The sequence below is a fragment of the Camarhynchus parvulus genome, chromosome 4A, assembly GCF_901933205.1.
Source record: "Camarhynchus parvulus chromosome 4A, STF_HiC, whole genome shotgun sequence".
Taxonomy (NCBI): Eukaryota; Metazoa; Chordata; class Aves; order Passeriformes; family Thraupidae; genus Camarhynchus; species Camarhynchus parvulus.
In genome coordinates this window covers 10,916,798-10,930,564 of record NC_044600.1, presented here as the reverse complement: position 1 = coordinate 10,930,564, position 13,767 = coordinate 10,916,798, and the positions used below count along the sequence as shown (strand labels likewise).

General features: G+C 41.3%; 1 protein-coding gene across 1 annotated transcript in view; it reads left to right on the top strand.

Annotated features, from left to right (window-relative positions):
- The first annotated feature begins 8,026 nt into the window (after positions 1 to 8,026).
- SMARCA1 (SWI/SNF related, matrix associated, actin dependent regulator of chromatin, subfamily a, member 1) overlaps positions 8,027 to 13,767 on the top strand; it is a 32,451-nt gene continuing 26,710 nt past the window's right edge. The window contains exons 1-2 of the mRNA XM_030967368.1: positions 8,027 to 8,146; positions 11,705 to 11,791. Of these exons, the coding sequence (XP_030823228.1) occupies positions 8,066 to 8,146; positions 11,705 to 11,791 (168 nt within the window). The 5' untranslated portion in view covers positions 8,027 to 8,065. The remainder of the gene's footprint in view (positions 8,147 to 11,704; positions 11,792 to 13,767) is intronic.

Sequence of the window (13,767 nt, the reverse complement as noted above, 5' to 3'; positions counted from 1 at the left end):
TTGGGAGCAGGAGCCATTGTGAAAAGAAAAAAGACAGCGGACGAACGTTGCTGTGGTTTTGCTCCAGGAAGCTCTGAACTGTGTAAGCTGTGTGTGGGGACGGCCTTTATTGTTGTGGACAGGGCAGAATCTAATTTTACCAAAAGCTCTCATGACACATAGGGAGAACTCTGTCAGTCCCTTTCAGAAAACAGACCAACGCCCTCTGGCACTAACCTTCTCTGTGAAACAGCAGCAGATCCAGCATCCCATAGCAAAGTCTCCTGTTTAGCAAAGTAGCTGGTGGAAGACTCGAGTTCTGCTGAATAGTGAATTTATTTACAAATGTTAAACTGTCTTTTTCTGAAGTGGGAGTGGCAACAAACAGGTTCACTTTGGTTCAGACCTCTGTCCTGGCTCTTTTGCCAGATGAGAGATTTCTCTCTTCTCTGTCATCCACAAAAGCACGCACTAAAAATTGTGGATTTGCTAATTTTCAGCTTCTGTTTGCAGATTAGTAAACAATTTTATGATGTCTACACAGGTGATGAAGTAAGTCATGGCTGTTCCTTTCCACATGTGAATCAGTAGCAAACATTTTGTGAGGATTTCCTCATGGGGTAATGATATTACTGGCCTCCCAAGGTCAGCAAATAATCCTTGCAGTTGAGGGAGGAGACACAAAGGCTTTTTTAAAGATCCAAAATTTCTATTATAATTTTCCTAGTTACTTTCATGAGTTAAGAAAAATCTGCTTCATTTTACATACACAACAATGATCAGTACTCAGCTCACACATGAGGTTTACTTTATATGGCAATTTGAAGGAGTTTACTTTTTTTACTTTATTAAAAGAATCCAAAATAATCTAATTGACATCAAGATTATGAGATGCCTCTTCCAGATCGGAAATAGCAAATCATTATTTGAATTTTAATACCCTGAAAGTGAGGATTTGCTGAGACCAGTTTACTGCAGACTATCTGGAGCAGCCTGAAGTTAGGATGGGAAGCTTAAAGAAGGGTCCCAGGTAGGCCTGAAGAAACAGATGGTAAAAGAAGTCTGTAGTTTTATGTTTAGATGAAAAAATATCTGTCTAGCTATTTTCAGATTCATAACTGTGGAAGACTCACCACGAGCTGGAGGATGGGTCTCAGCTTCCCCCAAATAGTCCTGCTGAGACCAGAGAATACTCTGGAGTGATGAGAAAATGAACTCAGGAGAATTAACAGAGAACACTGCCTGCCTCTGTTCTCTAGATTGCCCCAAAATGCCTGAGAATAAATAGGAACCCTACCTGTTACACTTGGGAGAAATTTTCATGCTGATGGCAGAACTGTGGGTGAGAGACCTTCCCTCTCTAGGCAATTAACTATGTTTAATTATGATTGAATAGAGCAAAATACAGCAAATAGAGCATAAAGCAGTACACCAAAATACAGCAACCAGACCAGATTTCTGAACTCTATGTGTAAAAGTTGTTCAGTGTGAAGAATGCAAATGCAAGGAAAGGAGGGATTGTTTTGATGGCAGCTGTGTGTTTGAGACTGTTACAAAAAAGGAAGAATCAGTACAGGATGAGGAAGAAAGAAGGCCCAGGCAGTCAGGGAAGCAAAATAGCAGCAGAAAAAAAAAAAAGACAGCAAGGGGAAAAGCAGACACATATCCTATGTGGACTATGATAAATACGTTTGTCTAACAGACCCCTCAGCAGAAGTGGACAGCACTCTGGAAAATAGAATAGCTTCAGTCTAGTTTTTCACAGTGTGTAGATGTTTACAAGTAAAAATAGATATAAAGGACAAGATTACAAGAATTTTCACAGCAGGGTAAAGTCTGTGGTAACTGAAGTGATGGCTTTTGGCTTATGGGATGGATCTGCCATGTTTGCAAGGCTTAGGCAGACAGTATTTTGCAGCATCCTTTTGTGCATTTCCTGTATTCAAAGGAAATCCTGGTGCATGCTAAAACCTTTAAACAAGAACTGTTAAGTTTACAAATAATCTGTGTGAAATCAAACCCACAGGCTTTTGGTTAAGAGAGAGATAATTTGTTTTGGGCAAAGAAGTAAGAGAATTCTTTGTGAAGAAAGAATCTCAACCAACATTTAAGAGAGTTAAAGGCTGTGGTGCACCAGCCTGCTCACTGGATTCTCACGAATATTCCAAATTTTATAATGCTCTGTCTTTGTTAAGAGCAGATCGTTTTTATAGGTTTTCAATATTGCAAAATGACTGCATAGGTTAGGGAGAAAAAGATGCCATTGAAAGAAGTAGCAAATTATGCTTCAGCTTCATTGCAGTTGGAGGAAACTTTTGACAGCTTTTGCTTTGAACTAAAATCTCTTTTAAAGTGCTCTTCTGGTCAGGGACTGTCTTCTTGAGACAGGGCTCAGATTTTGGCAAAGTAGTAGCTTATTACAGCAGGAAATATTTTATGACCTCCAGAAGAATCACCAATCATTGTTATATCTGGATGACATAATTGTTTGTAGGTGGGCAAAATCTGGCATTCAGGACAGAATACACATTTGTAAAGCTGTTTATTAAAACCTAGTTATGGTAGCTTAAACTGATACAAATTAGTGTGGCTGCAATCCCACCCTTCATCTCGCTGTAGATCTGTTTTGCTGCTGTATTGGCACTGGCCCCTGTGTGCGTGGGCAGTGGAGTTGTTTTGCTGGGCTGATCTGAGGAAAAAATAGTAACTCTCTTTGTTAGGATCAATTTTGTTTTTTAGAATCTTGAACTAACCCACTGCTCACCTGCAGAAACACCAGTAACAGTGCAAGGGGTCAGGAACACAAACTGTGAGAGCTCCTGGCTCTCCCAGTGCAACAATGAACACACAGCCAAAAAAAAAAAATTAAGTAAAAAACTGCCTAGTTGGGAAATACAGGGATATTAGAAGAGTTTCCAGTACCACAATAAAGCTCTGGCTACTAAAGCCTGGATTAAAAATGCAACATTGGGATAAAGTTGTAAAAACAAAGAGTATTTGTACAGCTATCAACACTTTGAACCAGATGCAAAGGACACATTAACTGTTTTGTTATAGTTCCCAATGCTGAATGTGGTCTTGCATTTGCAAACCCTATTGGCAATGCCTGAGACTCTGTTGGGTGAAATGAAAACTTGATACAGAAAATTGATGTGTTGATATGAAGCTGCACCACAAAAAAAAAAAACCAAACAAACAAACAAGAGAAGAAAAAAAAAAAAGGAAAAACCCCCAAAACCTCTCACAAACCTCCAAGCAACTACAACAAAAACATTCAAACCCTTTTCTACAACAATACTCAACGTCAGGTCTATGAGGGCACATTGTTGCCTGTTACTGATGCAGAATCAGGGAACATTTGTTTGTAGCCATGAACTGCACTGCTCTCATCTCTTGGCTGCTGCAAAGCCCTGCAGCCATGGACACCCTGGAAATGGCATCTTCATCAAAACCTGGCTTACAAATGAGTGGCATATAAACCAAGAGCACATTTGAGAAGAACCTTCTTCATTGTAAGCTCCAGAGGAGGAGTCCTAGGCTTCTTTCTAATCCTATGAACAAGAAAATAATCTGGAACCCTGAAGTTGGTAAACTTGGAAGGGAACCTGTAAAATAAGGAACTGAATGAAGCAGGTGAGTGCAAGAATGCATAGAACTGTGCTACTGGTCATAGCCAAGGCTAATTGTAGAGAAACAACCTGTTACTAGCAGCAATATTAAAATACTTGATATAAGCATTTTAAGCAAGTCAGTAGCACTGCGGCAGTCAGGGTAACGTGTGGTTACTGTGGTTGATCACACTTGGAGGCTGATGTAGGCATGGAGATAAAGGTGGCAAATATTCAAATCAACTTGCAAATACCCCAGAGATAGCTGTGTCCCTTCCAGGTCCTGCTGTTTATATACAAAGCTGAATTATAAAGCTGTTTATTGCTTATAGTTAACATGCATTGCACAGTTGTGGTTAAAGTTAATTGCTGGTAGGATTAAGCCAGAAACGACCAGTGTCCTAGAAGTGGATTTTGGACTGTGGCATTCAATGGAGAACCTCCTGAATGTGCATGTGGGAGTGAATAGACCCCAGAGTAACAGGAGACAACCTTCCCAAGCCCCTTCTTAACCCTTTTGAACCCTTTTGCCATTCTATGGGAAAGTGCTATATGTATGTGATGGAGTTATAGAGGTAATTAAACAACAGCAAGTAAACGATGGTTTACAAAGTAAGTTTTGTTATTTTTTCCCCATTCTTGATCAGAATAGTTCGAAGAGTGAGCAGCACTCACACCAAACAGTCCCCAGGCTGCCGGATGCCTTTGTCAGGACTGCCGCAGCTGAGCACAGGTCGGTGTTGCCACCTGGTGGCACGTGACAGCGGCACTGCCACCTGGAAATGGGACTGTCAAGCCAGCAAAGACACACATCACAACTGATATCTAAGACACATTGTATTATTTAAGCTGTTGCTTTCTACGGAATCAAGGTTTTACTGCTAACAGCAGATCATCATCCCCACGGTGCGTTCACATGGTTCCACTTCACCCACACCGAGTTCCTTGGTTGGTGTGACAGCCCCACCTGCTTACCAAGGGGCTCAGAAGGTCTTTGAAGGCTCCTCTTTTTTTAGCAGGTGCCTCCATAATCCTCTCACTCCCTTTCTAGTTAGCATCCACAGCCACTGCTCTTCAGCTGTGCTCTGAGTTACAAACCTGTTGCTAGCACTGGCCTTGCATGGATTTGGCAGATTCTTGGTGTGTTGAGTTTATTTGTTCTTGTGAATTCAGCAGCCTGCTGGGTTACAGGTCCAGTGTTTGTCAGCTCACCCAGGGGGTTGTACAGCAACTTGGCCTAGAAAGTAATTCCACAGAATATTAAGATTTATTTAAGAAGTCACCCAAACCCAGTTATATCTGTGCTAGAGAAATGAAAACTGCTACAATTTTGAAAAGGTTGAGTAATCATTGTCCAAAATTTTAAAATCTTATGGAATTACCTGGATAGTATATAAAATGCCACTGGATCTGTATCTTATCCTATCTTTAGATATTTCATCAATGTTTAAAATGTACAAGTGCATAACAGTGAGCCTGCAATTTGTCTTTTTAAATCTGACAAGGACACATAATTCTCATCATATGGTATGTTAAGTGCATCTTTCTGAGATGGGCAGAGGAGGCCTGCTAAACTGGGGTGTCGGAGACCACACATTCAGCTCTGGTGATTATATCTAACACTCTGTAAAATACAGAGTAATAAACCTGGGAAAACAAGGAGCTAACAGCTAAATCTACAATGTTAACAGGACAACTGGCCCCTTCCCTCCCAACACATGAAAAAAAGAGATATATTTGGTAGAATTTTTCAAATATGACTACAAAATCTCGTATACAAAGTAAGTACAAAAAACCACTCCTACTTTTAAAAAGCAATTAATTAGATTATCACATGATAACACTGTTGTGTGACTAAGTGATTTTTTTCAGCCACTGCTGTAGATCCACAAGAGTACATAGCATAGTCTGAGAAGCAGCTAAGAACATCTTTGCAAAGTGTCAAATGTAAATGTGAAGCACACAAGCAAAAAATAGCCAAAAGAGATCTTTCATAAAAGCAGCAGCTCGATTGTTTTGTACAGCATGCAATGTTCCTGTGAATTCCAAGGAAAAAACAAGCTGTGACAAACACTTGAGATTGTTCTGCATAAACAGAAGCTTCAAGCATTTGAAAGTGGAGAAGGAAAGGCAGATATTAAAAGTGGTTAGTGCGCTATTTGCTCTGAAGGTTAAGAACAACCACGTCATGGACTGGAATTTTCCCACCTTAGAGACTTTCTCATAGCTAACGGTAAACTTCATTTTCTGCAGAGTGCTGCTTGGAAAAGCTGTTTGGAGTACTCTTTCAAAACCAGTCACATCACTCTTCTCGATTGCTCTATGAAAAATGTGCTTCCCAAAGCTTTTAAAAATAAATCATGTGCAAGGGCTACTGCAGATGCTGTGGGCCTTGCTTTTTTGTGGATGATGTAGCATACACAGAGAGTGCTAAATAATTTGGAATAGCACCGTTACTGCTTTGCAACTGTTTCACAACATGAAAAAGGGGAGTTTGGAGCTTAGATCGTCTATGATGGGCCACAAAGTAGATACTGAATTTCAGAGTAATCAGGCAGTCATGGAAACATTTCAGACATCTGTTACTGGCACTTCATTGGAACCAATGTATAGATGGAATAGAGGTCTCAGAAGTTTTTCTAAATGCAGTGTATGAGATCTGCAATAACCCATTTGCTCAGCTTAGTTGTTGAGTTATGCAAAAAGATTTTGATGATAGTTACTGAGCTTTTAACTGGACTGAAGTAGCATTTTTTGCTCATTCTGCCCACTGGGCTAAGGTTTCATTGCTGCCACTGGACAAAATGCTCATGCTACTGCCTTTGTAAGTAATCACCAGGGAACATGGTGATTTGGAGCTATGTTTTTTAAGTCTACCAGCTCAAGGACTGTTTTAGGATTCTTTAGCAGTATGAGCAAAATTACAGCTCAGCAGCTGAAAATCTGAATGTTTTACCTGGACAGTGCAATATGTGCATTGCCAGTAACTAAACTGAGTGGCTTCATCATTGCAATTTTCAAAAGAAATATGCAAACTGTGGTGAGTTTAAAATCGCTCAGGAAAAAAAAATCCTGTAAGCTATTTTTGCTTTGTGAGCTCCACTGGTATCTCTTAGACCTGCAGACATTAACAGATGATTTTCTCTCTGAGGGACGGGATCCTGGCTCTGGTGACATCCCCACCCAGCTCTGGGGTCCCCAGCATGGCAGGACAATTGTTGGAGCAATTCCAGAGGAGAAGGGAGGGAGGCTGGAGCATCTCTGCTCACTGTGGGGACAGGCTGAGATGGCGCTGCTCCTCAACAGGAGACTCTGGGGACATCTCATTGAAGCCTTTCAGTTCTGCAAGGGGCTCATGACAGGGGGAGAGCAACTTTGGGCAGATAGGACAAGGGGGCATGGGTTTAAACAAGAAGACATTTGGATTAATTATTAGTAAGAAATTCTTTAATGTGAGGGTGATGAGGCACTGGCACAGGTTTCTCAGAGAATCGGTGGCTGCCCCTGGATCCCGGTGTGAAAAATGCATGTGTTTTATGATTGGCTTTTCGCAAATATTAAAATGAATATTATATGTGTTGTGTTAGAAAGTAATGCTGTATTAATTCTCTTAAGTAGTGTGTTAAATATAGTTTTAGTTTACAAAAAATGTTAAAATAGAAACTGTGCTATGTAGGATACTTTTTCTAAAGAAAGGACTTGCAGCGAGATGGTAGCCACAGGACACCTGAATCTTTCAGAGAAAAAGAATTTATTGCTCTCTTATCAGAAGAAACGAAATTCTTCCCGCCTGGAAGGTGGGAAGAAGGATTCAGAGGAAGAAGTTGATGATGACCAGACAGAATCCTGTATATTAATGGCATTTAAGCATCATGTATGAAGTGTATGAATATGCAACAGGCTGTTGTTTTTAAGGGTTAATCCTTTGTTAACGGGGGTCCTTTTTCGGGCTCCTGCTGCCCAGAAAAAGGTACCCCGACATCCGTAACTCTTTGTCTTTATTGTCTCATATTGTCCTAATTCAATTTGTCCAAATTATTATTACTCTAATTGTATTACTATTTTTATAACCATTTTATTACTATTAAACTTTTAAAATTTTAAAAACAAGCGATTGGCGTTTCTCACTCAGGGAAGTGTCCAAGGCCAAACTGGATGGAGCTTGGAGCAACCTGGGATAGTGTAGTGTCCCTGCCCATGGCAGGGGGGTGGAACAAGATCATCTTTAAGGTCTATTTAACCTCAGTCTAGGCTGAGGGGCTGCGCACCTCTGAGGGAGCCGCGCCGTCCCTCGACACTGCCCGGCCCGGCCCGGCCCGACCCGGCCCGGACCGCCCCGGCCCGGACCGCGCGGCTACCGCGAGAACCGCGCAGTTATCGCGAGAGCCGCGCAGCGCGGGCCGGTCGGAGGGGCGGGGCCGCGCGGCGCGAGGGGCGGTGGGGCTGCCCCCCGCCCCCCGGCGCCCGCCGAGCTCAACATGGAGCCGGGCCCGGGCGCGGAGCCCCGCGCCTCCACGTCCTCCGCCACGGCCGCCGCGCAGGAGCCCGGCCTCGAGGAGGTACCGCCCGCTCCGGGGGCCCTGCGGGTGGTGGAGCCTGCCCCGGTCGCCCCCTCCTGCAGCCCCTGCTCGGCCCGCGCCGCCCCGGCCCTGAGGCCGCCCCTCCGCCGCGGCCCGCGGGCGCCCTGCGCGCCGGGCACGCCCCGAGCCCGTCCTGCGGCATCGCCCCGGCCGCGGCCGCCGTTCCCGCCGCCCTGCCATGCCCACAGCCTAGCTCTGCAGCCCGTGCAGAGCCCCTCCAGCCCCGCGGCCTGCAGGGTCCGGCTGCCGGAGCCCCCGCCCTGTTGTTGCCTTTCCCGCGCCCCGGGGAGAGCTGTCCTGGAGCTCCGAGGGCTCGGGGAGGGAGTAGCGGGAGGGCGGCCAGGCGAGTTAGCGGCTGACAGGGCTCAGGGCCTCCCCCTGCCCAGCTCGAATGGTGCCCGGGTGCAGAATACAGCCCTCGAGAGAGCACGGATGGCTGCCAGGCGCCTCTCGTTAGGTTTTTGGAAGAAAGACACAAGGCATGTAGAAAGTGACGTATTCAGGTATCCTTGGAAACAGAACAAGGTTTAACTCGAAGAATGAATCTTAGAAAAAACTTAGTGGAATGAGGACTGTACATCATATATTTATGATATTGGAGAAAATTGTGGAACTGCTGATAAGAGTGTTTTATCCCAGTTACTGACAGTCCGTTTTGCTGTAAAGAATGTTTGAAGCTTTATTTTGTTATGCATACAAACAGTTATGGGACACTTTACTTGGTTGCTCAAGAGAAAATGTTTAAGGGCTGTTTCTCTATTGTATTCAACTTACTCTTCAAAATTATATGCATGTCAACTGTACAGACACAGCATCTGCATAACAGCGGCAGGCATGCAACCTGTTGTGTTCTGCTCCCCTGTCAGTGTTTTACTTCATAAATAATCTTTGTTGTACTACCAAAACTGTCTTAGTGGCTATTTGGAAATGTATTTCCATCTTCTATATGTGAGTTAAACGCAGAAGGAGTCCTAATTATTGTTAGTGCATCTGTTCAGAGTTTTCAGTAGCACAAGTTGCAAGGGTAAAGTCAGCTAAAGCAGCAGCAGTTCTTGGTCCCACTTGTTTATTTAGGTGTTCGTGGGGCCTCCTCACTTTGGGACCATTAAACTTTCTGGATAGAAATCTCTCAGCCTGAATTTGGGAACTCTGTTTAGGGTAGTTTAATATTAGAGTTTTTAAGGGGAGTACTTTTTATCTTTGCAATACTCAGGACTTTTTGAGAATGCTGTGTGGATGTTGTAAGGTGTTTAAATGACAGCAGTGTTCAGGGGACTGTTTAATTTATAGTGGAAATAGGTTCTACAGTAGAGACAAATTGTTACTGACGAGTTTCCTGAGCTGAAAATGAAACTACTTTTGTGGTGGTGAATTGCACTGAGGCTTCTGCTGTCCTGGTTCCTGACAGGTCAGCCCTCTACATGATGAAGATCTGTTGTGTAAAGTTTATAGGGAAAAACTCTCAGACTTTGTGAAATATTTTATGTTTCTGTGCTGTATAAAGCTACATGGTCCAGTTGTTAGGGGGAAGTATTGTTACTTATACCAAAATCTATTAATTGTCAAAATGTAGATTTTTGTAGTTCAGAGCATTATGCAGAAGCAAGTCTGGGTGTGATGTCTGTCCATCAATATGCAACAGAAACACTGCAATAAGAAGCTGGGAGGGCAGGGAGGGTGTGTTTTCTCTTTAAGGGTAAGGTGTACACTGTGATTTTATTGTGCTGTGGCTGCAGTAATAGGTCAGCTCATTTACTGTTTTAACTCAGAGTGTCTTATTCAGAAATAATTCTTTCAGAATAAATTTGATTTGTATGCCACCATAAGTTTTATCCCTCTGGGATGATCTGAGTAAGAACAGAACTGGCATTGCAGCTGTCTGCCTTGGGGCTTAGATAATATTGCATTGCAATTTACTTGGAAAGCTTTCAGTTTTAAGGGATTCTCATAATATTTTGTTCTGCTTGAAGAAACTTCATACTTACATGAGGTAGACAGACAACTTTTTTTCCAGTAACACATCTATCTAATTTATTTCTGGGGCAAGTGAGGGAGGTGCCTGAAATGTCAATTTGTTTTCATTTAGGGAATAATTTGACACTTCAGTTGAAGGACTGGACCTGATATTAGCAGTGTCAGTCTCTCTTTTTGGAGTGTGTGTTGTTTAGTAATGTAATGGAGGTGTGAATATCCACATCTGTATCACCTCTCTTTGGCATGTTGGAGTAACTTTGCTTTCTGAGATGAGCTGATTACCTGCCTGATTGAAGAACATTTAAATGAATAGAATATTTCTAATATTTCTAAATTACCTGTTTGCAACATTTGGCCTTGCACAGGTGAGCTGGAGCATTTATAAAGCCATTAAGCTGTCAAGCAGCTTCATTATACACTAAGTACTGTTCACCTCTGCAGAGAATTATGGCTTTGGGCCAACCTTGAAACAATAATCTCTGACTTCAGAAAATATTCCTCCCATTTGCATGGTTGTGCTTAAAGAAGAAGCTGGTATGTGTAATTATCAGTAACAGTTCTAAAATGTAAATGCAGTGTTGCTTGACAGATTTTTAAATATTTGGTACCATTTTGGCCTGGTTTTGCTACTGGACCCTGAGTAGTTTAGAGTAATTACTATTTTAATGTATTTAATAGTAGTCTGATACTTAAAGCAGATTTATGCTCTGCACTGTTATATTGTATGCAGACGTGCACTCTTGTAGCTCCTTCCAGTTTATTCAGAACTTTTCAAAATCATTTTTAGAATTTAAAGCATCTCAAAATAGGTTTATGTTTTATTGGCATATTTCATAGACCAATTAGGAAAGTTTTCCTTAGTTAGGGGGAAAAGTCTACCATTTCATCATTTTACCAATATAGCTGTGAAAAACGTGCTTTGAGCTTCTCAATTGAAGACAGGTATGAATCTCATAAACTACAAAAGTTACATTTTAGTTAAAATTCCTTAGATTTCTTTCATATATAGTAAATAAGGTCGTTCTTCTGCTGTCTGAGAGTGTACCAGGGAGTTGTTGCTGCATGGATTGAATTGGTTGGTTGTGTATCTTCCTAGGTTTGTAGTTAAGCTGTGTTTCCAATGGAACTTGTGACTATTCATCTAGAAGTGGAAACAGACAAAACCCAACCAAAGTGCAAGTGTCAGCAGCTTACAATTAGGAATCTGACATTTAGAAACCAAAACTCTTAATTTTTTTATAATATATATTCAAGATATTAAACTTAATAATGCATTTACAGCGAGATCTCTGTGAAAGATTAAACTTAGTGCTCTTTCAGTAATTTCTTTCAATTTGGATCCTGTGTGTAGAGATGAATATGAGGCTCTTCAGTTTTTATTGTGGACATGAAGTTTTGCTTTAGGTGAAATGATATGATTAATGCACTCATTTAATTTTGAAATAATTATTTTTAAACAGTAGCATGCTTGTCTTGCAGTTTATAGGTTTGTTCAATTTGATGCATTTTGCTAAAAAAGTAAATAAACTGGTATTTATAAAATGTTTAACTTTTGAATTCCAGAAAAATGATCCCCCATTCCAACTCAAACTTCCTCCAAAGGCAGCTAGACCTGAAAAAGAAGTTGACCCAGAATATGAAGAGAAGATGGTAAGTGCTTTCATGAGAAAATGTTCTGCAGCTTTTTATGGCACTTGGTTGTTGGAGCAGGATCAGCACAGTTGCAAGGAGTTATTGCAGCCTGGATATGTCAGAAAAAAAACCAAATCAAGATTCATTTAGATGTCCATGTTGTGTCTCTCACAGTGACTGACAGGTCAGGTAGTGGTGCTGTTAAATACTGTCCCATTCTTCCAAGTATTGTCTGCATGGTTTTTGGAGTTGTACCCTGTGGTTTTTATACTCAGTAGTTGTCAGTGGATTTTTGGTTTTGTGGTTTCTTTTTTAGTTAGCCACACCCATCTGTGGTAAGGAGTTACTGTTCAATGACATTTTGTATTTACAACTCTCCTCATTTTGTTTTGAATTGGTCTCTGTCAGTTTTATTTGATGACTCCTTGGGTCATGTCAGAGGCATTCTTAAGCTACTTCTTACTTAATTGAAATACTGAAGCTGTCAGTTTCTCTCATATAAAAACAAGGCTTTAAATATTTCAATGTCCTGTAATATGTGTGCCATAACAATGCAAAAGAGGATTTGTCCTTGACACCAGTGTTGGGGCTTGTAGTGCTGGAGAGATGTAAGATGTAACTTCTGTGCTACAAAGAGGCAAAACCTGCAAGACATTATGAGACTCCTTGGATGACATTTGTACTAAGTTCTTGGTTTAAGCTGGTACCTCTGTCTTGCATTGTTTTTAAAGGCTTTAATGTTAAATGGATGCAAAATAATTACAGTAGAGTCTGAAAGGACTGGATATCTCAGAAGTCAGGGATGAATATAACTGTTAGACATAGAAAAATTGATACCCACATGTATGAACACCTAATTTATAGCTGAAGAGCCACAGTGAATCTGTTCCTTGAGAATGAATTGAGTAAAGGGTAAACCTGTTTCACAGCATGACTTTACAACTTCCCTAAATTACAGTGTTAGTTCAGTTGTCCTAAGAGGCAAAGGGATTAGATACCAAAAATCTACCTTGTATCAATTTTGCAGTTGTGAGCTAGACCTTTACTGTTTTATCAAGACATACTGTTTATACTAAGCCTATGATATTGCAGGCAGAAAATGATATTGTTTCATTCAATATAGGTCGTTACCAACAGTGATTATTTTGCCAAAACGATCATGTGTTATTTGTTAACTATGAATCCTCTGAATGGATTTGTTTTTATACCGATGATCATAAACATCAATGCCTCTACTTCCCCCTTTATAATTTATTTTTCATAAAGGTTTTACTTTTTATTTACATTGTGTTCCGTTGTCAGGTTATTTGCAGAAACGGTCTGATAATGATGCAAAGGGGAAAAGCAGTAGTTTTTTCCCCAGGAGATCTCGGTAAAGCTGTTCCGGTGCCGTCAGTGGTGCTGTTAAAGAAACGCGGTGCCCTCGTGTGGCGCCGTCGTGCATTGCACGCCAGGAGCGTTCTGCTGCCCTTAGGGCGGCAATCCCGCTGTTGTTGATTCTTGTTTCTTGTAAGCGACCTGCAGAAAGGCGTTCTGGGGTCAGGTATTCCTTGGAAAGGTCACGATGCAGAGCTACGGTTTCACTTCTTTGTGCTTTATATCATGATATGTGAATGAGATCACAGGGACATTGTCTTACATGGTACAGTGCTACATGATGCTTAGATTTCTCATAGAGACACTGATAACAATTTCATTCTCTCAGATAGAATTTGCATTTTATCATATTTTTCTTTAAAATAATGTAGCATCTTATCTTCTAATTATAAGGAAGGGCACGTTTTGCTGTGTGACATAGTGAAGTGCGTGTGCCCCATTGAGATGGCAAAACTGAAATGCTCAAAATTTGAAATCTGACAGCAAAATTCACAAACTTGAGTGAAAGCAGTTCAACCATTACTTCAGGAATAATTCTAAGAGCAGAGCTACTACATTGTTGTCTTTACATTGATCAAATTCTGATAGCCTCGAAGCTGATGAAAGTTCTCTTACTG